Source organism: Strongylocentrotus purpuratus, unplaced genomic scaffold (assembly GCF_000002235.5).
Source record: "Strongylocentrotus purpuratus isolate Spur 01 unplaced genomic scaffold, Spur_5.0 spur5_scaffold_6, whole genome shotgun sequence".
In the NCBI taxonomy this organism is placed as follows: domain Eukaryota; kingdom Metazoa; phylum Echinodermata; class Echinoidea; order Camarodonta; family Strongylocentrotidae; genus Strongylocentrotus; species Strongylocentrotus purpuratus.
In genome coordinates this window covers 57,649,633-57,676,341 of record NW_022145612.1, presented here as the reverse complement: position 1 = coordinate 57,676,341, position 26,709 = coordinate 57,649,633, and the positions used below count along the sequence as shown (strand labels likewise).

The window sequence follows — 26,709 nt, the reverse complement described above, 5'->3', positions numbered from 1 at the left end:
ATTTAAGTCGAACTTAACTCTAATTTGGACTTAAATATTATGGAGAGCCATTTGTAGCCTTATGATGAAATATATTCAATAGCAACATTTCAAGTATTTTAGACTTTTCATACATTCCACATCAAGAACATGAAATCTCCCATGATAATGGAAAATATGAATGATTTGAATCAACATTTGATGCCTTTTAAAATAACTTTTACAAAATATTTTCGAGGATGTTATAACGGCATTCCATAATTGTTAAGTCCAACTTAGAGATAAGTTCAACTTAGGATCTTTGTGAAACACCCCCCCTGCACTCCAAACCCAGGTCGAAATTCCAGTTGATACCAGTTGAAACCAGTAAGGATTTCCAACTGGTATCTACTGGTTTGAACTGGTTTGAACTGGTCTCAACTGGTCTCAACTGGTCTTAACTGGTACCAGTTGATACCAGTTGATACAATTTGGAAACCAGTAGAAATACCAGTTGACATCTGAGACCAGTTGATATTACCAGTTGATTTACCAGTTGAAACCAGTAGATGATTACCAGTTGATTTACCATTTGAAAACCAGTATGGTTACCAGTTGATTTACCAGTTGAAAACCAGTAGATGATCACCAGTTGATTTACCAGTTGAAAACCAGTAGATGATTACCAGTTGATTCCAGTTGAAAACCAGTAGATGATTACCAGTTGAAAACCAGTAGATGAGTACCAGTTGAAAACCAGTAGATGATTACCAGTTGATTTACCAGTTGAAAACCAGTAGATAATTACCAGTTGATTTACCAGTTGAAAACCAGTACGAATACCAGTTGATTTACCAGTTGAAAAACCAGTTCAATGTATCTTATGAATATTCATGATTTGCATGTTTTCACAGAAAATATAATTATCATGATCTTTCAAGCAAATGTGACAATGCACATACATTTTGTGATTTACATTTTCTTAGTTAATTATTGACAAATATATTACACATGTCTGATCATGTTTTTCATCTGATTTAAGACGTAAAATGAGATATATTGATATATATGTAATTACTAACCAGAAATAAAGTGTATAAATTTGTATATATGTATGCACAAACAGTATATGTCAAATCACTCAATACACATCTGTAATCTACTTCGAATGATCATTGTGATGGGGTAATTGCAAGAGTTAGTATATGTGGTCAAGTTGGTGGCCAGATGCTAATAATGATTATTGATTCTCAGTTGATTGATTACTGGATAATCATCTGAAAAATCAACTGGTAATTGAACTGGTAAATCAACTGGTAATTGAACTGGTAAATCAACTGGTCTCAGTTAGCGTTGTTTCAATTTCCATATTAAAAACCAGTTGAATCTAACTGGTTTCAACTGGTACCAGTTGACTTACTGGTTTTAACTGGTACCAGTTGCCTACTGGTTTTCAACTGGAATTCCGACCTGGGAATCAAGCAGATCACAAGAACAAGGTTCGGTAGGCCTATAAATTTTCATGAGACTGTGTTCTGATCGACTTTCAGTGACCAAGCCTCGATCCAAGGGCCCCATCAGTCATGAAGTTGTGTTGTGAAAAAAGGGGGAGGGGAGAAGCACTCGATCGCATTTATGCAATTTGATTATTGGTACCCATTTGTTAAAACAAGTTATCTTTAAAAAATTGCTTTGTCCAAGTATCTTAAAATCTCAGTCAGAAATGGGCAAAGAATTGTTGTTGTTGTTGTGGTTTAAAATGGATAATCTCACATTGAAAGGCATTTATATCAGGAAAATTCAATGATCTTCCCACCTTTATACCAAATAGTGTAACCACTTGTGTGAGAGCGCTATATAAATGAACATATTATTATTATCATTAATGAACATAATTACCTCGGACTCGAAGTTTCTACCTTGATCAGAGTGCAAGCACTCAATGCATCATAGTCTAACCGTAAACGGTGCATCCAAGCACTGTTCATGTCTGCAAAATTTACAGTTTATATCAATGAAAATCTATAAATTGAATTCTTACAAAAAATTTAAAAAAACTTTAGAAATGTGTTAACAAATCCTAGTTTCTTTGGTTTGAAACAGCTGATCGCACTTTCTAAATGGTATTCTGGTTTGACTTAAAATTAAATGTTCACAAACGATGGCATGGCTCGACTCGTTACGTGAGGGAAATCCCAGTTATTCCACGCGCACGGTACGGTTGAACACTCACGTTTCATAGACTTTTGATCGATAACTTCAGTTTGCGGCGCTAAAGGTACTCTGTAGCCCAACGTTTCGGAGCAGAAAGAAAGGGAGGAAAACACATTAATCTGCGAAAATATACACTTTATGTACCACTTATAGTGGGGTATCTAATGGTGTAGATTCTTTTGGCTTTTGTTCTGCTCTGGTGTGTCATTTTAAGTTCTGTTTTTCACAATAAAAATGTCTGCTTTTCATTCACTGCCAGAGGACTTCCATCACATTGAACTCAATAAAACGATATGGGAAGTCCCCAATCGGTATGTGCGACTGGAACCTGTGGGCTCAGGAGCGTATGGGCAAGTATGGTAAGTTGAAGGTGTAAAATATTTGATTCACTATGACTAGGCACTTTTATTTTATTTATTAACACCCAATACCCTTTTGCAGGCCAAACAAAATTAAAAGGTTAAATTCCAACAGCAATTGAAAGACAATCTCAAACAAATTCAGAACTTCTCGGCCTCGATACGAAAGCGGAAAGGGCTTGAAAATGGATTTGACTTAGTCTTAAGTGATTGCGTTGTTTATGTTGTTTCAGTGATTATTGCTGTGTTTTATTCATAAATGAATATTTACTAGCCGCAATCACCTAAGTAATAGTCTGATTTTCAGACCCTTTTACCGTATGGTCTTACGTTTTGTGCTACACAAAGATTTCAATTACTTTCATTTTGGCCATTACAAGTTATTGATGTAGACAAATGCTCATGTACTGGCCTGCAGTAGTAGTAGCTGTACAGCTCATTTTATGTAGACTCTATGTTTTTACCAAAGAAAAACAGATGTCAGTCAGGTGAGTCAGTCACTCTAGACTATAGACTGTCAGACAGTGAAGTCTGGTATTAGTGGAAGTACTCTAGTCTAGAAGGTAAACACTTAAAACAGGTTTCCTTGCATAATTTGAATACTAGGACACTGCTAATATTTAAATTTCACAGATAGGACATGCATTGGCTTAACTTTAACATATTCATAATTCCTGCAAAGTTCAACAGAATTAGATGTTGACTGCAAAAGGGACATAAGTCTACGTCTAGTATCTTTAAATGATGTTTGGCTGAACACTGCTGAAGAAGCAGCCATGGTCGAGTGGTTTAAGGCGCTTGACTGTAGATGGGAAGGTCGAGGGTTTGAATCCCGGCACAGCACTAATAATATCCTTTGGCAAGATATTATTACCTAGTAACCTACACTTGCTACTCTCCACCCAGGTGTTAAAATGGGTACCCGGTAGGATGCGACCGACATTGTTGGTCAAACAGTTTTTGAACGTCAAGTAACGCCTGGCTGGAATGCCCCCAGGGAGTGGAGATTATGCACACAATGTGTGCGGTCAAGCACTGAATCCAATGACCGGGGTAATAGTATATCTGTTACACCCTCAGAGACGTCCGAGATGTATTAAGCGATACATAAAAGCTGAATATTATTATTATGAACGCAAACTTTGAGTTTGAATTTTTAAAAATTGCTTCAGGTAAAGCCAAGTTATTGCCAATTCTGTGCATTTTTACTTACCGGACCAAATTCACAAAGGAGGTTTGTCGACCTCCTTTTGTTCTTTACAAACCAGGTTTGAAAAAAACCGCGTAAAAACGCGTCATATGACGTACGAAAACCAAGGTCTGTCGACAAACCTCCTTTGTGAATTCGGGCCACCATGTTTGAGCAAAATTAGAAGAGTGTTTTAAAACGTTTCTCACTTTCGTGAGAAGCCTTCCTTCTTATCGTCGTAAATTCCGAACTGCAAGACTGATATCACCCAAACAAGAAGACGTTCTAAGGAAGGTATACGATTTAAAATGACATCATTTTTCATGTGTTCAGTCAATTAGTCCCAAGTCTACTTCAGTACCAAAGCGAGAAGACAAGCATTCATTTTTGGCGACTTCTGAAAGTTAGCCGAAGTCTGGTCAGGCTTGGATCATTGGATGTTCACGATGCAAATAGATCCGCATTGGGAGTGCTTGCGAGCTGTGTACTGCGTACATATGTGAATGGGCACATCCCTCTGAGAGTTGTCCGAGCAAATTGTCACTTGACTGAAGTGCCTACTATGACACTATATCAATGTAGTGTAGTGGATTTGAGCTGAGATATCTTTGAGTTTTAAGTTTGATAAAAAAAGTTTACTGATAATGATTACTTTGGTAATGGTGGACTTCTTTAAAATTAAAGGATCTACCCGGTAGCTTCTATACTTGCCTAGCTTTCAATCTAATTTGTGGAATTATTTAGAATGAAATAACTGTCTGGCATGGGTAATAAGATATATTTAAAGATATTTAAACATGTAAAATAAAAATAATGCAGGTTTCCTGCAGAATGATCTAGGTCTACTGTCTACATGATACAATGTCTTGTATCATGTTCATAAAAGCATGTTGAACTGTCCGCACTGGGCGCTGTTCAGTGAGTTAACACGCTCCCATTGGCCAATTCGCTCGAGCGTTTAAACATTTAAGCAGAGAGCGCAATAGATCTCCATATGGACAATTAGGTCTTGCCAATAATTATTGTTTTCTGATCTCCTTAAGGTCAACAAAGTCTTGGCAATAATTATTGTTTTTAGATCTCTGTATGGGTAACGAAGACCCGCCAATTATTGTTATTAGACCTCCGTATGGGTAACAAAATCTTGCCAATATTTATTATTTTCTGATCTCTGTACGGGCAACAAAATCTTGCCAATAATTATTATTTTCAGATGTCCATATCGGCAATAAAGTCTAGTCAATAATTATTGTTTTTAAATCTCTGTACGGGCAACAAAGTCATACCAATAATTATTGTTTTTAAATCTCTGTACGGGCAACAAAGTATTGCTAATAATCATTGTTTTTAGATCTCTGTACGGGCAACGAAATCCTGCCAACAATTATTGTTTTCTGACCTCACCTGAGTAGGTTACAACCGCACCTGCCTCATCGCGATCAGCTTGTGCGCGCTGTGACGTTATCTACTAGGGTGAAACTTAATTACCTTGGTGTCACCTCGATATTGTCCGGACGTTACCCCGATTGATGCTTCTTAACAGGAAGGGGGTAGAATGTCATTCGGACAGCGTCCGGACGACATTGCAATTTTATTTTTCGGTTAAGACGGGGTTTAATAATAGATCTCAATATGTAGTTTATAATAATAATTCCTCCAATTTTTCTTCTATTACACGGCGTACCACAAGGTTCTATCCTAGGTCCTCTACTGTTTTTAATTTACATTAATGATCTAACACATTCTTCTAAAAACGACATTGTTACTATTATTTGTGACAAGTTCACAAGCACCAATCGGCGCCTGCAAGTGCACTTTGCAGTTAAATGAAAGTCCTTCCCCATGTGGTTTTTTTAACATGGACCTGGCTTCAGAGTCGGCAACAAACAAAAAAAGAACAAAAAAAAAATGATTCCCCCCCCCCCTTGGCCCCCCAAATAGAGGTGCGTCTTTTACATAGAGATTTACGGTAAACGGAGCAAGAAATGCTAAACGGTTTTGATGAATACGGTCGTTTAACCATCGCTTAAACGTTTTGACTCGGGCTTAGTGTTGACGATACAAAATCTTACATAAACAAACTGACATGTCATGCTTTTTAAATGCAAATGATGCACTTCACATATAATTGACGCAAACTAAGCCTACATGTACTGTAGGTACACACATAAAATAGAAACATCAATGAAGATTTCAGTACAACTTGCAAGTTTGTACCTTAAAATATGAGGAAAATAAGAATTTTTCAAACTTAGGTAATACTTTAATAACCTGTTAAAGATACTGAAGAAATCGTGCAAATTTGAGGTTTGACTGGAATGTCACCATTTTTGATACGCTGCAAACAGTGTGCCTTGGGTGTGATTTTTACGTCACAATAGAGTGTGCGCAAAGTGTGCAGGTTCTCATACGCGTAATATATGCGCAATAAAAATGACAAAATACCTGGATGTTGGCTCTACATTAATTATTGCCAGCTAGTTTAACAAGCATTTTGCCTTTGACTTTTCTGATCGGGCAATAATAGTTTTTCGTTGGTTAACTGTGTCTTATTATTGACCCGAATATAACACACAAAATCCCATCGACTTTGCTGAGTGGGCAATAACATTTAAAAATTGCCCTGCTCAGATGTCTAATACGTTTAACAATATGAAATATGATATTGATATCATCTACATTCTACAATACATGTAGCCTTGATTGGCACCCATAACCCTGAGTGGAGAGGCAGGTAAACAAAACCTAAAATGCGTCTGAAATCTCCTCCTCCCATACCCAACGGACATTGCACACTGGCTTCGGTGCAATCACTCTGGTATCAAACTATGATATTTTTCCTTGAATTCTTGATCGATTTCAGTGCTTTGTATGAGAATAATGAAGAGTCTACTACTACTAGCGAACTCCAAAGGCAGTGTGCGATGTCCGTCATATGTGGGAGGGAATGACCAGGTGTCTGATCAGGTTTTGAGGGACACGATGATGATGATTATGAAATGGTGGAGTTATTCGGTGGTGGAGGTGCATGGATCAGTTGATTATTGCAAATATGGGTTGCTGAGTAAAGAAGCCATCTGCATGTCAATGGCAAGCCTATAATATTTTGTTTGATTGCTATACATGTACTAGTACACAAGCCTGATGTTTGTCTACCTTGGTGATAAATTTATGATTTGGAATAGATTGGATTGATTATCAATAAATAATGCATCTTCTCACAGACTCACACTCTCACTTAACTTCCTGTGCACTTGTACAAATTTTACATGTGTGCAGTGTACATGTACGCAGTGTACATGTACGCAGTGTACATGTACACTGCGTACATGTACGCAGTGTACATGTACACAGTTTACATGTACACAGTTTACATGTACGCAGTGTACATGTACATGTACGCAGTTTACATGTTCATGTAGAGCCTCTGCAATGTACATTGTACAGTAGTACACGGAGGATCATATTCATGACTTGCTTAATAATTCGGCCTGTACAGTAGCAAAATCCATTGTAGCAATGACAAAATCTAGCATCAATTGTAAAAAAAAATATGATCGGGGATACAAGTAATTGCGATCAGAGATATTCAGCATAAGGTGGAAATGGATTAAGAATTTATCTCTAAATCAAAACACAATAATTAACAAGTAAATGATGACCATCATTAAAAAAAAGATTGTATGTACACATGTACATGTAAAGTAGTTTGTAAAAATACCAGTATTTCCTTTTCAAGTACCGGTAGCAACCTGTTAATCTATTTCAGGAAGTATAGCTTTAGCCTGCTTTTTTTTATATATGCAGAAGGATGTTTTTTGAGTGAGTCATATGTGTCATGTCCTTCTTCCTCTCAACACAGATGTGAAATACTCAGCCAAAGTTGCTTCCATGTTCTTTTTCTGACCCCTACACTATATATTTTTTTAATTCTTGTTTTTTAATTTTGTTATCCTCCCGATTTTACCCCTATTTTCCCAATTTTCTTACTCAAAAGGGGGAGAATGTTGTTAGATGCCTTTTTTTTCCCTTTTTACTCAAGTAGTTTATCATAGGAAATCCCTTTTAGAAAGATTATTTCTTTAAATTAAATTAATTTTATAAAATACAGTGTACTCTTTGAAATGATTTTGAATGACTATGTAAGCAATTTAAAAAATTTGATTCAAAGAAATGATGAAATTCAAAGTTCTTTCATTCACCTCAGGACAAATACTAATACAGTGAACCTGTGTGAAAAGACCATGTCAGGGAGACACAAATATTGATAGGCAGGAGGGGGAAGTATAAAGCTTCCTTTGACCCCTAGCCATACCAGAACTGTACAGCTATAGGATAGCAAACCATGTTTTTATACTCTGAAAATCATATTATATAGAAATGTCTCGTAACGAATTAACGAAACGTCCTACAGGTATAGCAAAATCCATGTTTGCATCGTTTTGAATGAAAACTTGATAAGAAATGAAGGATCTGTTGTAGTCTGAAGATCATACATGTATCATATATGGAAATTGTTAAACTGGGCGGGGCTTATCGTGAGCATGCACTGACAATTGGCTAGCTTTCATGTCAGTTGACCTCTTATAAAACTACCGTTTTTATACAGTGTTTCTTTGAACGATGTATCTAGTCTGTCTACCCGTTTTGCTAGATTCTTTGTGTAGGCCCTACCACATTTATTTACCTGTATTTGAGTTTCATATAAATTTTAACTACCGGTAGTCTGAATGGACTATTAAATGTTTTGATGAGAAACACTGATAAGAAAGAAATGTGGTCTCTCTAGACAGGTGGTCTTTCCATACAGGCAGTCACTAACTAGTATCATATGAATGTGCTTGTACCCTCACCAGCATACAGCTGTACATACATATTGTCTCTAGAATAACCCCCTTTATCAGCCACTAGTTTGAGGCCCTACACCAAAGAGGACTAATAAATCACATTGAATCCAAGCATGTATATTTCAACAGTATGCTTTACACCAAATTTTATCATCAATTTGCAAGAAATGTCAGAGGCCTTCGGTACTACATTTTGATATCAATAATTCAACGATGCATGAATATTGGATATAAAAAGTGTATGGATGTATCATGTGCATGTACCAGTAGATTCTTCATCGCGCATTGTGTAGAGTGAATTTATTCTCATGATTATGTCTCTCTTGTTTCTACTAGAGCTAAAGGGATTAAAGTACATGTAGAGCTAGGGTGATTGACCTCTAAATCTCATTGTAATATGAAGTTTAAAGGGGAATTAACCTCTTGACTGTGAAGCATTATTATGACATAGAAATAAAACAGTGTTTCATTTGATATAAAAAGCATTGCTGTAGGCCAAATAATATCATCTTGCAAGTACAATAAAGAGACCTTACATCATGTACTTCGCCATATTGATGACGTCTTCTGCTCCCCAAGGAAACTGCAATGATTAAAAAAATAAAATGACTATTAACATTTTATATGAATTCTTTTATAGATTTGATGCCAATAATCAAAACACAAATTCAAAAATGAAATAAAGAACTCTGAGCCTTTGACTGAGGCATTATTCATGTGATACCGGTAAATGGTTTGTGTAAAGGTCTCATAAGAATCTGTAAATATACTGTACGTGTGGCTTTACCAGCACTGTGTTGTACGTGTATAGCATGTACATGTGCATGTAGGCCTGCATGCATGTACATGTACCTTTAAGTACATGGCAAATTCCTCCACATAAATTTACACATTTATATCTGCATCAACTACCAGATGCATCTTAAATTGACTTGACGAGCTAGCCTACATTCATGTCACTTTATTTCATAACATCTTCCCACAAGGCATTCCAAAATGCCTCTACATGTGCTGCCCTAGCTACAAGGAGGAACATTGCATGTGATTCAAGCACTTGTATTTCCTGCGCTGCTCGGTGATGGAGCTAATATAGGGAGGCTTTCCCTGGCCTGGGGCCCGTACCTATGATTCATGAGAGAGATGAAAAGATTGGCCTCTGCTAGCCGAGGGTGGAGTGGTTGGAGGAGACACCAAGGAGTACCTCAGTCTCAATAATAATGCAGTCACAAGCTAGTCTCTATTTTCAAGACACAACACTGCTTGTTGCTCAGCATAAAAAACCTTTCATGATGGCATTTATCTTTAGGGCTTAGGCCATTAAAACAAATATACATGTTTAGCGTCCCCGCCTGCTTCCTTTGTGGGGGCCGCCTCTTTTTTTTTTCTTCAATTTTTTTTTTTTAAAGAAAAAAAACATGAACAACACTGCTAAAATGGATCTGTTTCTGATTTTAACAAATAAAAAATAAAAATACTGGCGGCCATCTTGAAAAATTGCTTGACTGTCAGGGAAAATGTACCGAGCGGCCATTTTGAAGAAAAAAAAGGGGCCTCCTTCCTATTTTTCAAAAAGGCAGTGTGCTAAACATGTTTTTTTTTGGGGGGGGGGGGGCCTTAATTGATCATATATTGTTCTTTGAATTGGCAGCAATAATATTGTTCTTTTATTGCTATGTGGTTAAAATTAAATGTAATGTCTCTGATAGCAATATATATATATATATGGCTGAGAATGTTGAATTTTAACCTCGCAACATGTTGCCAATTTAAAGGGAAAGTCCACCCCCAAAATAAGTTTCTTTCGATAGAGGCAGAATAATAAGAAAATCAGGTGAGTGAAAGTTTGAGCAAATTCTGAATGAAAATAAGAAAGTTATGAATTATTGAAGTTGTGATCAATCAAATACAAGTTGGCAACTCTGTGACTTATTATACGAGCTCTCCTTCATTTGCTTTGTGCATAACATTCCATAAAATCATGTTTTCTTCGTTATTGATGACGGAATATATATTTGTTCCTTGCAGGGGGAGTATAGAAACATATTTGCAATTATTATATTTAGGGTGCATGTATGGTTGAAATTTTTCTTGAGGGAAAATGAAAATTTTAGATTTTTTTAGTACTGAGCAAATGGAAGTTGAGCTCGCATGATACGTCATAGAGTTGCCAATTTGTGTTTGATTGATCACAACTTCAAAAATCCTAACTTCCTTATTTTTAATCGGAATTTGCTAGAACTTTCACTGACTTGTTTCTCTCATTTTTCTACTCCTATTAAAACTAACTTAATTTCAGGGTGGACTTCCCCTTTAAGACTTTTCAAGCTTACTTTCCTTTTTAAAATCCCTGGTATCAAACGCAATATATTTTTTAAAATATTTAAAAAATGGATACAGATGGATGCAGATATTTGTTCCCTTTCTAATCATGCATCTTGCATACATGTTGTAGGGCTCAGATTCAAAAGTTCTAGAGCCAAACCATAAAATATGGAATGATTGTCGTAATAGGGTTAATGAATGTTCAGAAAACATCTTTGTTGTGGTCTAATGGATTCCTGCTACATGATTAATGAGATTAATCTTGATTTATTTACCAGATTCTATCCAGTTGTAGTTGGTTAGTGGTATACCTGGTAAAAAATTTCCTTGAAATGCAGTGCAGTGACTGTACATTAATATAAGTTGACGGAGCTGCTGCTGCTGCTGCTACTACTACTACTACTACTACTACTACTAATAATAATACTACTGTCATTTTAATTTTAATTGTATGCTCATTATTATTAACATTCATGTTATATTATCATTAAACAAAGTTTCAATTATTCATGTAGAACCATGGATCTTACATGTTTAGACTACATGGACATACCTGTGCTACAGTCATATTGCAAAGGGAATCAAGTGAACCCATAATGGTCAAACTTACAAATACAATATCAGAGCAGGGAGGTGAGACTATATCACTTCCTGCCTGCAACCTACTTGTGTGTAGTATCAGTAGTACTTGCAACTAACATATTGTATAGATTCTAAAGAGCCCTGCAAATATGACTTTAAAGTTTGAATGTCTCATAAATTTATCTTGCTGCTACAGTATGTCTGCTTTTTATTATATTTTTTTACTGGTAAATAGAAACTAGAAAGTGATAAACTGCCATGTAAAAAAAACTCAGGTTTAAATTTATTTCTAGGTTGGAATTGGGATAACTTGGTAGATCTTGGACTCATTATCGTTTTATTGTCGATTAAACTGAGTTTAATGATTATTGATTTGGACTTTTAACTTTGCTTGTTCTGAATTTTGCATGAAGGGTATTTGATTGAATGCTCCAATTCAAATGGTAAAATAGTTTTCAGTGTTGTACATGTAGGTCACAAATAATGGTTGTTTTTTAATCACATAAATTACTTTCAACAGAATTTAGCCAAATGATAATTTAATTTATAACATGTCCTTGAATATGTCCATCATGCCCTTCAAAGTTCACACAATGTTAAAGAACAGGTACTTGTACTATTATGAAGGAAATATTATACATTTATAGGCCTACAAGCACATAACTATTTTCCTTAGTATGCTCATAATAACAGATGTATGCACAAGTTAGGGCCTGTGTATACTGCTAATGCATGTAAGCTATATAGGTAGTCAGGTACATGTACATATAATTCATGAGCAGCACCCAACATGTAAGTATGTTTATTAAAAATAAAAAGCTCTGCTCCACATTAACTTCTACATGTATAATCTATGCAGGGGTCTAGATTGACATCTACTGTATGGGCTCTGTATTTATTTATATTTTATAAGGCTAAATTTACTCTAATTTAAGAAATCAATGAGGTCCAGAATCTGGAATGGAGTTTAAGCATCTATAATGGTCCAGTTTGAAATTGTGTACATGTAGGGCCTTGTTTAGCATCCCTAGCTCTCCACAGACATGTACCGGTAATACAATATCAGGGTGGTCCAAAAAGCAAAATTCACACATGTAAAATTGCTTCTTGGAAGGGTGATGTGAACTGGTCCAATCTGAGTCATATTTGAAGCATTTTCAAGCAAACTTCAGGGCTAAGATTTCCAAAAAAATTATGTTGAGAATGACCTTTAACCTGTTACATGTTAAAATCTCTCATGAGGCCTTGTCTTCATCAGCTCGAGATTGCTAAATAACCCGCTATTTGAACTATCCCGATCGTAAAATATCCAGCTAATTTGCGTCTTCAATCAGCCCGCACTTGTAATCAGCGGGATATTTGGTTGAGATAATCATCCCAAAATATCTTGGGCTAGTTTGCAAAATATTCCGCTATTTGGCAAATATCCCGCTATTTGGCAAATATCCCGCTATAGTATTTGTCCGGTGCGTCTTCACCAGCCCGAAGACTCGCACTATGCACGAACGCTGAGCAAAATATCTTGAGCTAATTTCGAGTTTCGAGCTGATGAAGACGCGATTTGTACCTTCAGGCTTAATTTTTCAAATCAGAAATCTCGGGCTATTTGGTAATCTTGAGCTGATGAAGACATACCTATGGACCACCTTGCTGTATATTGTATGCTGAGAGCCAGAAGGGCATTACACCTTAAAACACTGTATGTACCTTAGTGTTAACACCCTTCTGGATCTCATCAGAGGACATCTTATAAGATCTCATAATGTAGCTTTATAGTGTAATTAATGTAATTGCTTGAAAAGAATGCAAAATGTGTAATAGTGATGTCAGTGAAATTACAAGGTCTTAGTTGATTTACTGTATAAATCTGAATGGAATTCAAGGTAATATTGAGCCTATTGAAGAACCTCCATATCCTGACAATGCTGTTCTCCATGGCTCTATGGCTCTATAACTATGTGATAAAATGATAATTTTCAACAATTCAGCAATTTGTGTTCTGACATAAACTTTATAATGCTTGCACTCATTCCTATTTTGGGAAGATTGATGTAGCCATTCTTTGTATGGACACATAAAGTAAAACAATAAACATAAAGATTTTTAGTGTTAAATCGAGACTCGAGTTCAAGCAGCCGGGTTCTTTCATCTATGGCTGACTCATCAGCGAACCAAACAAGAATGTGTCTGCATCACCAGACTAAACTATTGACAGTAGTATCAATTGAAATGCATTATTCTGACCGAAGCTGAGACTTGAGAGAGAGGCAGGTGGAAAGGGAATCGGGATAGATTGTGTGATGGTGGCACCTCTAACCAAATAACATCCATGCAGGCAGGGTCTCCTTTCTCTTTATGTAACTCTAGATATATCAAACCTCAATCCATGCCTGATGAGCTTAACTCAGTCTCAATATACTTGTAGCTGGGGGATGTTGTACATGAGTCATGGAGCAGTGCATGCATGACCAATATGTGAATCTCTATCTGTTGCATGTATGAGATGGAGACAACGTTCATGTAGGAGAATGGGGAAATGCTGCACTTGAGATTAAAGTTTTCCATGAAATTGGCCATTAGATGAATAACAGTGATTTCGACAATATGGGTCCAAAATCTGGTAATTTACAATCGTAAATTAATTATTACATCATATGTACATAAAGTACCATTGTACTATTTAATTTATGTTTGTGTAGTACTGTACTTTGTATCACCATTTCCTTGGGATACTATTTCACATGAGTCCTGAAGGTAAACCCTTTTTTTTTTTTAATTAAAAAAATTATTGCCATTTTGTTACCTTAAAGCGGGGCTGCACATTTACATTGTAGGAGGTCCAAATTGAGAATGTTAAAGTCTTTGTACAATGTACATGTACGTGTCAAATTTATGAAATTTTTGGGGTCCATCAATCTGGACTTAGATTTTGATGCCCATGTGTCCCATGCACCTGTGAGTTTTGAACCCTGTCTTGTTCTTTCTTGAATCCCAGATTTTATTTTCACTATGTCAAATTAAAATGAGAATGTACTTGTATATGTAAACTATAAAGTTGTCCATTTATTACGGCAAGTGGATATTTTATGACAGTTAGTCTGTATTGTGTTACATTAATGCTATCAAGTACTAATCAGGTGCATATTCTTTTTATCGCTAAATCGCTGTCAGGACAAATGAAATTTTTACATACTTTAAATTTTTAAATGTTATTAATAATTTAGTTGTCTGTCAAGTGTTCATATACTAAATGTTTACGGTGATGTGTTAGTTACATGTAGTTAATGTACATAAACATACATGTAGATGTAGATAAAATGATCAGACATTTGTTTTGAAACCATTACCAATTTGAACATGATATATGAAAATTATAAAATGCTTTTGTTAAAGATTGACATTGACTTAAAAATGTTGAAACTACTTCTCAGTACATGTACACTTTACAATAATTCTTTTTTTAAACGTGTGTCATATCCATAAGTTTTTCAATAATAGAATATTTATATTAATTAAATTTCGTTTACATTTGATTTTTTAATAGTTTGAACATATTGGTGGCAAGATCAGAAATTAGCAGGAGGTCATTGGTCTTGGAAAGTCGCATGTGATCAGGCATTGATTTTTAAATTTGTTAGGTCTCATATTTGTGGGTTCAGACTCTTAGTTCAGAGTTGCAGTTGAGTTTAGTTATTGATGGGAATATAGGAGCACTGGTCGCTGCAGGATGTTATAGAAACATTGATTATTCTTGAACCAATTGATTAACCAACAAAACATTATCTTTATCATTTCATTCTTGGCACAGTGCGGCAGAAGATACCCGGCAGAAAGGTTTGAGGGTAGCCATTAAGAAGCTGTCCAGACCGTTCCAAACAGTCATACACGCCAAGAGGACCTACAGAGAACTACGCCTTCTCAAACATATGAGACATGAAAATGTAAGTTGTTTTGACCTTTGTGTGATACATGTAAGCACTTATAAACAGTAGACACTGTAAATTTATCTGTGGCAGTGTGTTTACACAGAGACATGTACCTCTGCTGTGTCAATTTGTTTTGTATTGTTTTTCTCACCTCCAACTTTAATTATCGCTTTAGAAAGCATTCTGAAAAGGTGGGATAGTTCTATACTAATTTTATGACTACTATTTCTGATATACTGCTTCTATTATTTCTAATATATGTCTACTTCTACAGCTTTGACTACTCCTTCCAAATCCTTGACCCTGACCCCTACCCAACTGACCTCTACTCCTACCCCGTACCCTCAACCCCAACCCCATCCCATCTCACCCAAATATTCCCTATTCTCTTATTCATTGTACTTCTACTACAGATGAGACTTCTATGTTAACTACAACATATTTTTTAAATTAATAATGATAATGATAGTGGGTTCTTGTATAGCGCTCATATCTGTCAGACTTGACACTCCTGGCACTTCACAATTATTACCTTTAGCATGGCTGACATTACGGCGCTCTAGCATTTCAAGGAATTAATTCCTGCCACGTACCCATTTGCATCACCTGGGTCGAGTGTGGCAAATGTAGATTGATGTCTTGCCAAAGGACATTAGTGCCGCAGCAGGACTCGAACCATCGACTTTGTGATCCACAATCCGGTGACGTATCCACTCGACCGCGACACCTCTACACATTTCTTCAACTTGTACTAATTCTATTTCTTATACTTCTGCTTCTACCTAAATATACTACCACTTTGTTTACTATTAGTACTACATTGACTTGTACAGCTTGAAATTCTACTAATACAACTTCTTTAAAAACACATGTACGTGTATTAGTTTCATTTATAGTAAGTAGTGTGTATGATCATTATATCAACAAATGCTGATTGCTTCACGCTGGACATAGTGAGCTTCCTGTTTCTGTTCCTCCTCTTCCTCTTTTTCTTATTTTTTCTCCTCCTCCTTCTTCTTCCTCGTTTTCTGTCATTGATGATTACATCACACTCTGTTGGTCATATAGGTAATCAGCCTGCTTGACTGTTTCACCCCTGACCGAGTCAACTTCTCAGATGTTTACATGGTGACCCATCTCATGGGAGCCGACCTTAACAACATCATCAAGTGTCAGAAACTCTCTGATGACCATGTCCAGTTCCTCATCTATCAGGTTCTCAGGGGCCTCAAGGTAAGTGTGCTATTTAAGCAGGGTTCTAGTTCTGGTCACAATAAGTAAATTCAAATAAAACTTGTTGAATATATCCTCATATTCAATAATAAGGACATTGTTCTGAGTAAGATAAGTCGACATCAAGTGTCTCTGACGACCATGTCCAGTTCCTTATCTATCAGATTCTCCGGGGCGTCAAGGTGAGTAGGTAGTTGATCAGGGTGTTGTCAACGATAATTATAGTTCTGGTTGCAAAAAGGAGAGTGCAAAAAAGATGATTTTATATATATATATACATCTGTATATATATATATATATATATATATATATATATATATATATATATATATATATATATATTTATGTTCTCATATTGCATCACCTCCTTAAATGATGCATATGTTCGACTGCGCAGTGTAACTATTTAAGAGGAATGTCCAGTAAAGGCTACCAATCGTTTGCTTGCTACCAAACACTCTATAATCTTAACCTAGAACAGAGGTATAATAGTAGGTATAATAGTGGACCTAAAATTATTCACCATGTTTTCCATGTATTCCTTCTAGACCGACCATTTATTGCTCTTTCTTTCTTTCTTTCTTTCCTAGTACATCCATTCTGCTGGTGTGATTCATCGAGATCTCAAGCCCAGTAACATAGCTGTCAATGAAGACTGTGAACTCAGGGTAAGCTGAATGTTCACTTAAAAGGCTTTATAGTGAAGTCAAAATAACTAATCAAATTGAGGAGAAGTCATTGATTAAGTTCTGTGTAAAGCTGGTCATGCATTACAATTTCAATTAATTTCCTGTGTAGTTGTACGCCATCTTTGTTTTATTTTTTGTTGTGTCTTCCTTTTCTTTCTTGAATTTGAATTCTGCAAAGTAGTTTATAATATGTCTAGATTTTGTAACTGCCATTTTATTTATGTATTATGTCCAGATTTGGTAACTGCCATTTTAATTATATATTGCAGGAATGTTTGTTATGATCAATTTTGCAAATGAAGGTCAATTTTTTACATCTCACGCCAATGCACGCAGGAAACGAGAAAGTATAAATATCCTACATTTAGGTTTTCAGTGAGTTAATTAAAGGTAATTTTTAGTTTTTCCAATGAAACAAATGTTGATAACTGGCTGGAAATACTTCTTTATGGTAAATAAAGCAATTGGTGGGTTGTGAGGACTGGGAAATCTGTACCAACTTGCTGAAAACTTGCTGAAAGTTACCCTTTTTTAAAAGCACAGCCAAACATAAGGAAGAAGCATGTGTTTTGTTTTTGACATATGCTAAAGATGTCTGGTTGTATTTTACTGTCTTTTTTCGCTTTTCATCTGGTCATAAAATATTTTAAACCAAATTTATGGGCAGAAAATTATCCGTAGTCTTGAAGAATTAGTGTAAATTTAGTTTGATTCTATGATATATTTTTTTTCTTCTCCACCACTACTACTGACCACCTGTAAACCCTTGTATGACAATGTTATGATGTATTAAATATAGGTGTTTATATGCAATCATTGTGTCACACAGTTGAATAGGCTACCTTTTGAAATACTCAAACAAAACAGCTGAGGTGTATTCCAGTCCAGATACATTCATACAAAAGAGTGTGTAGGGCTATTGAATGTAACAACCAATTGCTAGGATTTCCTTGGAAAATGACTGAGTTAGTTTCAGAGGCTTTTGAACACCATTATAAGCATCCTTTCACGTATGGTATTACTTGGAAAAAATCTTGAAATACAGTTCGATCATCCTACGTGAATGTTGCTTGAGAATGTAATTAGTTGACAACTAGCTTAGTCTTAAGGTATTATGAATATGGACCCTGGTGAATACTTTGAATATTTTTATTCTTGCAGTGGAGTCTATAAAAGAATACATTTTAAACCAACATGAAACAGTATTCCATGGGTTAATGTTGTTATTCTCTTGTTATCAGATCCTGGACTTTGGATTAGCACGTAGCACAGACGATGAGATGACAGGATATGTAGCTACCAGATGGTATAGGGCACCTGAAATCATGCTCAATTGGATGCACTACACTGAGAAAGGTACGTTGATAACAACATTGTCAACAGGTGGTCTTGGGATGTTGTTAGTGGAACTATCAGCGCTCTGTCTTTGCATGCTAGCTAACTCTTACAGCCCTTGAGTCAAAACTGAGTCACTTCTTTCAGATGGTGATGTTAAAGGCAGTCCCACATGTAAATAATCATAACTGTTTATTGCACAAAGATCTGTAGATCTTTAAACATACAAATTTGTAAAACTCTAGGGTTTTGTTAAATAAAATTTGTTATATATAATGCAAGTTTGAATTCCATAATAAATTTGGGAGCAACTGGAGAATTCCCCACCTCCCTTGAAGTAACCCTAACCTTAACCCCAATCCTAGGGCTTAAACCTGATCTCAATCATTACCTTAAAGTTATGAATGTTTCGAAACTGATATTGTTAAAAATTACAGAAGAGGTTTATCTAATTTGTGATCTAGGTCTAACATTGAGAAATAACTATTTTTACACATTGGGTAGAAAAATATATATCTGTTGTTATTAGCTTTAACTTGCTATGTTGTGCAATCTTCATCGGACCTTTGACATAGATTATGCTGTTGCTGATGGAGTATGATTGTGTATTAGCTTCTCAGGTTCCATATGGTCTTCTGTGGCGATGATAATCTTGAATGCAATATTGGAATGATCGGGTTGATTTGGATTATTCTTTAATCTTAATAATGATCAGGGCTTGAACCCACATTCTTTTCATTTCCAGTCAAGTGATTAAACCACTAGACTGCGACACCTCTACCGCAATATAATCTTGTTTCATGATGAAATCATGTTTGTTTTCTCTACAGTTGACATCTGGTCCGTAGGCTGTATCATGGCAGAGCTCCTCACACAGAAAACCCTCTTCCCAGGGTGTGATCGTATCCTTTTATTATTCACTTAAAATTGAAAATTCATTCAATCTTTCACCAGAATGCTTCTCTGATTTTTCTCTGATTGAATTTAGAATTGTTAGAAAGTTAATTAAGATTGGATTTTCCTTTAATGCCTTTAATTTGGACTCCCTGGAGACTTTCAATTGGGAGGTGTTACTCAAGATATCTATCTTGGCATTTTATTTGAAACTTGCAATATAACTTCCTTAACAGCCTTTAATATTCAGACATAGACCAACTGAATAAGATCATTGCTATCACAGGGAAACCAGACGAGACCTTCTTACAGAAGATTGCAAGTGAGAGTGTAAGTAGTTTATCTTCTGTAGTTGTTTAACCTAGTACATGGCTCATTTTCTGATAAAAAAGATGTGGTCATCCAAAAAAACTACCCCCCCCCTTCCTTCATGCGATGCCTCTGTAATTATGAAGGATATCCAAATGCTAGTGTAAGCACCATCTTTTGTCATTTGAACATGAATAAGTTGCTATAATTAATTGGTTGCAGTTTTTTTTTCTTTCAAGTTTGTGCATCTTATATGTCTGACCTTAAACATTTGCAACTGCCTGTATAAAGTTTTGTTCATGTTCATGTTCATGTATCTTGAAAGAAATAAACATGGACAAAAACTTTCCATAGAGTTTTGGGAATTGCTGAGTAGTATGAAAAACAATTTTGAGAATTTGCTTCTAAGTGCATTGCAGCCATTAGCTTAATTTGGCATTTTGCATAGCAAAGAAATACTCATTGACTGTGTATGAGGCCTTATGTGCTAAAAATGTGGATCTCTTTGGTAACAGGCAAAGACATACCTGATGAGCATGGCTGCTTACCCTAAGAGGGACTTCAGCACTATCTTCCTAGGGGCCAGTCGCAAGGCTGTCGATCTTCTGGAGAAGATGCTACAATTGGATGAGGACAGAAGGTAGGCATCTATCCTTAATCTCTTAATGTGTGACCAAGCATCACAAAACCACCAACAAGTCTTCTGATATGATTTTTAGTTTGGATCTGATTCTAAAAGAGATGATCCTCTGCTTTGAAGTAATATATAAATCATCCCAATTGGATGTTTCTAACTAAGTAAAAAAGGGAGAAGAATTACCATTTATTTAGAATGTTTATTTAGAGAAAATTCTGTAGTCTATTTAAGCACTCTGATCCACAAGGTATTGTGCAAGATGACAAAAGGAGGATTGGAGCAAAGGGATTTTTGCAAAGGGATTATCAAATCCTGAAACTTGGCACACCAATTAACTACAGTATCCTCTTATTTATTTTGACTAAGTATGAATGCAAGAGCTTGATCTATTTATACAGTTATAGGAAATGAAAATGGGGCCAGTAGCCAGGATCATAATGAATTAAAATCAATGCAAGCAACTCGAGATAAGACAGACAAACATCTACACAATAGAATTGCCTAAAATACAGGTTTTAGAATATTTGGTGCTTCAAAAAGTTGATTACCTAGTACATATAGTCTTTCAGGAAATACAAAAATCTATACTTTAACCATCCGGACCGTTGCCTTTTTTGAGCTCTAAATGAAAATCCCACCATATGAATTTTTAATGGTTTTGTGGTGCCCAGTCAAATCTGGCTTTCATAGCAATATGCAGTTGTACTCTAAACTAAGTAGTACTATAGATTGGCTGAATGCCCTTAGATGATGGTAAGTATGATGGTGATGATAACGATGTTGATGATTATGTGATGATGATAAGGGGGAGGAGGAGGAGGAGGAGGGTGGTGGTGGTGGTGGTGGTGGTGGTGGTGGTGGTGGTGGTGGTGGTGGTGGTGGTGGTGGTGGTGGTGGTGGTGGTGGTGGTGGTGGTGGTGGTGGTGGTGGTGGTGGTGGTGGTGGTGGTGGTGGTGGTGGTGGTGGTGGTGGTGGTGGTGGTGGTGGTGGTGGTGGTGGTGGTGGTGGTGGTGGTGGTGGTGGTGGTGGTGGTGGTGGTGGTGGTGGTGGTGGTGGTGGTGGTGGTGGTGGTGGTGGTGGTGGTGGTGGTGGTGGTGGTGTCATTAACCTATATTATTACTCTTATCTATTTATTGATCTATCTATCTTTTCATCTATCCATCTATCAATCTACCTACCTATCTTTCTATCCATCCATCTATTTAATTACTGCAGGCTGAGTGCTGAGCAGGCTCTTCAGCACCCCTATCTGTCTAAGTACCATGATCCAGATGATGAACCAATCGCAGCCATGTTTGATGATAGCCAGGAGAACAGCGACATCGTAATAGATGAATGGAGACGTAAGTATCGTATTAGCTCAAGTGCTAGCTGTCTGACAGGAATTATTTTACAACTGGTTCAAAGTTATTGAAAAACGCCTTTGTTTAATACACGTAGCATCACATTTGGATTGGTTGGGAGGGCCCAAACATTACAGTAAAGAATGGAGACATAAGAATCAATCAAATTAGCCCCAAATTGTAGGCTACCCGGCAGGAATTGTTTTGCTATCGGTTCAAATTTAGTGCAATAATCTTAGTTGCATGCTAGGGGATGATTTTAGAGGATCAAAGGATCGCAATAGATGAATGGAGCCATCCTCACCACTCCTAAGTTCAGGCTCCTCGACAGGTTCTTATACACTATTGTCCATATGCAAAACGATAGGCTTTGGGCATCCCAGAGAAACGATTAGGAAGGACCAGAGTACTGAATTAATTACAGAAAAAATATGTTTTTTAGGACGAACACAGATTTGCGCATTGGAAGTATATATTAACATCTCAGAGAGAATTTACTCTTAATTTTTGTGTAATGTCCCCATAGTTGATATGAGTTCCAAATGTGTTATGTGCTGACAAAAAACCTACCAGGCCAGGCGTAATAAATAGCTCATTTTAACCGTTAACCTAAAGCCACTCAAGAAGAAATAAATGTTAAGCAGTTTGAAGGCTAGCATTTTGCTGTTTCTTGCCCGAATATAAAAAAATATCAGACATGCAATTTTCAGGTATTTGCAGGTATTTACTAAAGAATGTGGTTTCATGCCGTAATTCTGTACCTTTATATCTTATGTACAGTGTTTATACAGTCATGTAGTTCTTAATAATTTCATTGAAAAAAATACTAATCTTTAAATCTTGTATTAGTATCTTGTCCAATGTTGCTTGATATTTAAGGCTTTGTTAACCTCTCGTCCTGTTCCTTTTCTCCTCTGTCTTGTAGAACGCGTTTTGAAAGAAGTAACAGAATTTGTTGCAGACCCAGCTCCGATGGATTGAGTACATCAGCGACTAAAAAAATCATCGGTTTGAAGTCACTTGAGCAGTAACTCTGTATTGAAGTATAAGAGTTAACGTGGCTCCAAACTGATGTTATGAGAGCTTATATGATTATCATGCATAATTACAGAGTCCATTGTCAGTGTGTATTAAATGACTTATTAGCTCAGATATGTGTCAAAGTGAAGATTAGCAAGATTCATATCACAGACTTGTATTTTATGTGGATGAAGACGTACGAGAGGAATCTTTACTGTGAAAACCACCCAAAATGTGTCATTTGTTGATCTTTCTGTTCAACAAATCATTTCTTTTGTCAAATTATATAAATACTTATATCAGCATGAAGTGTGTTGAATGTAGTATAGCATTGGCAATAATTATGTTCAAAGAGAATTGGCTGGGATGGGATTTTGGTAAGGATAGTTTCTCAGTTCATCATCTAGTATCAAATAATTAAAAAATTGAAACAAAATCATGTGGAAATTTCTTCTTGCTTTAACACTTAAAATGGGTTTGATTGGGACCATTTAGTATCCATGAAAACCACCTACATAACCAATTACCAACAAACACAAAAAAAAGCCCTGAAATTAAATTCTTCATTATTCTTAAATTTAATTGTAATCTCAGATGAGATTTGGTTACCCCTTTTCCATGTGTGACAATGAGTGGTGGGGGGGGGGGGGGGAGGGTTGAGCTTAATAAATGATGCAAAACTGATTGAGATACCAAAAAGCTTGATATCTTCAAAACAATGTAAACTCTTGGTACATATTTCATGTATAATAGCTGGTAAATAAGTACTGGTACCATATTCCAATGAATATATTTGTTGTATAATAGCATCACCATGGGTACATTAAGTGCATAAAAAGATGAAAATTATTAGTTATTGGTTAATAGGAGAATATTCAGGTATGGCACTGACTTTGCAATAACATGTTATGAGTGTATAGGTGTAGAGGCATATCAATGTATCATTTGTCTACATGTCTTGTAGTGGTGGCTCCTACCACGAAGGTTCACTTGTATATACACAGCTTGCATACGGCCGCTTTCTTCAGATAAGAATAGTGTGATCAATTGTTGTGCTTGTGGGCTTTTTAGCATGTCTTTCTGAACCAAGTACTAAGCAAATAATGTCAAAAAAGTGTCTGTATATTTTCAAGCATAGAGAGTTGCATCTTATAGAAAGTAAAAACAGCATGTTTTTGCCACAATTGCCATATTATTTAGCATATTAGAATGTTTTTTTGCTTGCTCCATGTCCCGTAAGTGTTACATTCATGTAAATGATCTCATTATTCTACAACTTTAACTTCAGTCAGTTTCTTCTAAATAAACAAATCACATTATGACTAATATTAAAGATAATTATGTAATAATGATAATGATAACAACAGCAACAACAATTACAACAATAATAATAATAATAATGATAATAATAATTGTAATAGTAAAAAAAATTAGAACTAGATTTATAATTATTATAAACTACTTAATTTTATCAATTAATTACTTGCTATTTCCTTACTGCAGAGGTAATTATTCATTGCATTCTTCATAGCAATACTTAACTTTTAACTTAACTGGAATCCATTTAAGAAAGAAATGTAAAAATTAGGTTTTGCATGAATAATTAGACATGTCTATCGTACTTAAAGGGAGTGCTTATGCCAATCTGTCTCTAGTGTATTGACACTGCCTAATATGTTAGTTGTTTCTGTCATGGGACTATGCATACTGATGCAGGAATGTTGATTGCAGCATATGTAAAAATACACCATCCCCGGGAATTCATTGTTATCACAAAGCTAACAGATGAAAAATATTCTCTATTAAATAAAACATGATGCATTTCACTTAACAAGGTCACTGACAATGCCCAAACTGCTATGTGTATACCCCTATTTATGTTTTTCTTATCCCTATCAAGATGAATTAATTCACGAAGCAATGTTGATTTTGTATGATTATTTTGTGTTTTGCTCCTAATCTTCATTATTTCGCTGTGCCTTTATCATAGAATCAACTCTGCTACAGAATGCTGTTTTATTTTTACACTAGCGATGTACATGTATATACATATATGTGTATAAGTTGAATTGTTACCATCCCACTTCTTGTAAATATATTGTGGAATGTTATTTAGCTGTTTTATATGTAAGAAAGAATATTGGATTTGTTAATAGAAAGAAAAATCCTTGGAATGCCAGAATATCTTTGAAGTCGCATAGTATATAGTGTTAAGTCATGAGCTTTGTATGTACATGTATGTATGAATATAGGAACCGATACCCATGTTTCAATAAGTGAAAATGGACTTACACTAACATTTTTGAACGTTTCTCTCGTAGAAAAAGTGATTGTCCTGGTAGTGGTTGGAGAGGTAGTCTTGTTGAATTTGTCAGTCTTGTAGCAAAGTTTACTGTTTAAATATGAAAATAATGAATTAAGCTTATCTATCTACATAGTACCTTGAAGTACAGACGACCCGTATTATAGATTGAACTTATAAACAAAGGAACTACGTACATGCACAACGAGTTATTTGTTATGTGGGCATGTTAATTTCCTAGTAATGTACCGTACAGGAGATACTGGAAGATTGTGAAATCCTATTCTAGTTTTAGACTTTTAGACTTTTAACACACATCACTGAACTATTTTTCTAATAAATTAATCTAATTTAATAATGAATTCAAAATGATTATTTTGTAAAGTGTTCGATAGGATAAGACAATTACACCATTGTAATTTTTGATCAGTTAGAAAACCAATCAGAATTCGCTATCTTTCCCAATTTTTCCAACAAAAACTTGAAATTGATTAGTGATATAATAAAGAATAAAGAAGAAAAAGTATTGAATTGTCATTTTAACATTGTTCACAATCAGGCAGCCTATTTTATCAATCCGATGATCACATAAAAAGAGACTAGATGAACAGATTGCAGTTTTGAGGTTGCTATAGTACTACAGGATTTGGGTGCTGTAAATAATGTAACCAGTTATTGAGATATAAAAAGCAAACTGCATTCAACCTTAACACTGGTTCTTGTTGCAATCATGAATATTGTAATTATTTAAGAAGTCTGTACGTGTGTTCATGTTATGTCAAATTAAATGTATATGAAATATTCATTCTGCTATTAAAACATAAGTGGATACCTTTAATATTGAACTATGTTATGCATCATTGTGTTCACTGTTGAAATTCAATAAAGTGCTCATGTCATCTAGCTTGTTTGGCCATCAGTAGCTTGGCGAAAGCAATGATAATATGAATATCTTGTATTTAGGATTCCTCACATATCACTCGTACAAGAAAGATGAAATGGTACATTGTCAGTTTAGAGCCAGAAGGTCGTTAACCCTGTGTAAAAGGATCCAGTAATGCCCTTCTTGCCCCAAACAGATCATGCATTATTGTAACCCCAAAACATATACATATCAAGGGGTCAGTGACACAAAGACTAACTCCATTTTGGCCATTTTGAGAAACCGTGGTTTATGTGTCGCTGAGCACTTGGGCCTTAAGAGTTAAGTCTATGAGGCTGTTCACACCGAAATGAGATAGCGCGGTCTATCGTAGCACCCCCTTTTTTCTAGCGCGTGCTAGCCCGCGCTATCTCTCGTGGACCACCCCCAAGAGGTGCTCGAGTGGCACGCCGTTTTGGCTCGCCGTGGCTCGCTGTTGGGCGGACCGAAAAGACGTTGTACCTTCCACACCGCAGAGATAGCGCGGTCTAGCGCGCGCTATCTCTGCCGGTGTGAACAGCCTCTATGTTTCACTAGCCATCGACTTCAATGGGGCGTTGGATGGAGCTAAGTCTTTGTGTTTCCTGGAAAGCCCACATTTTTCTGCACATTTTGATATCAAATACTC

General features: G+C 35.9%; 1 protein-coding gene across 1 annotated transcript; it reads left to right on the top strand.

The window, feature by feature from the left end:
• The first annotated feature begins 2,231 nt into the window (after positions 1-2,231).
• LOC115919135 (mitogen-activated protein kinase 14-like) lies at positions 2,232-25,997 on the top strand. The gene is made up of 10 exons (XM_030972004.1): positions 2,232-2,531; positions 15,280-15,412; positions 16,466-16,630; positions 17,221-17,298; positions 18,561-18,675; positions 19,485-19,556; positions 19,799-19,878; positions 20,373-20,497; positions 21,710-21,837; positions 22,763-25,997. The coding sequence occupies exons 1-10, from the start codon at positions 2,407-2,409 to the stop codon at positions 22,816-22,818; spliced, it is 1,077 nt and encodes a 358-aa protein (XP_030827864.1). The 5' UTR covers positions 2,232-2,406; the 3' UTR covers positions 22,819-25,997.
• The last annotated feature ends 712 nt before the right edge of the window (positions 25,998-26,709 follow it).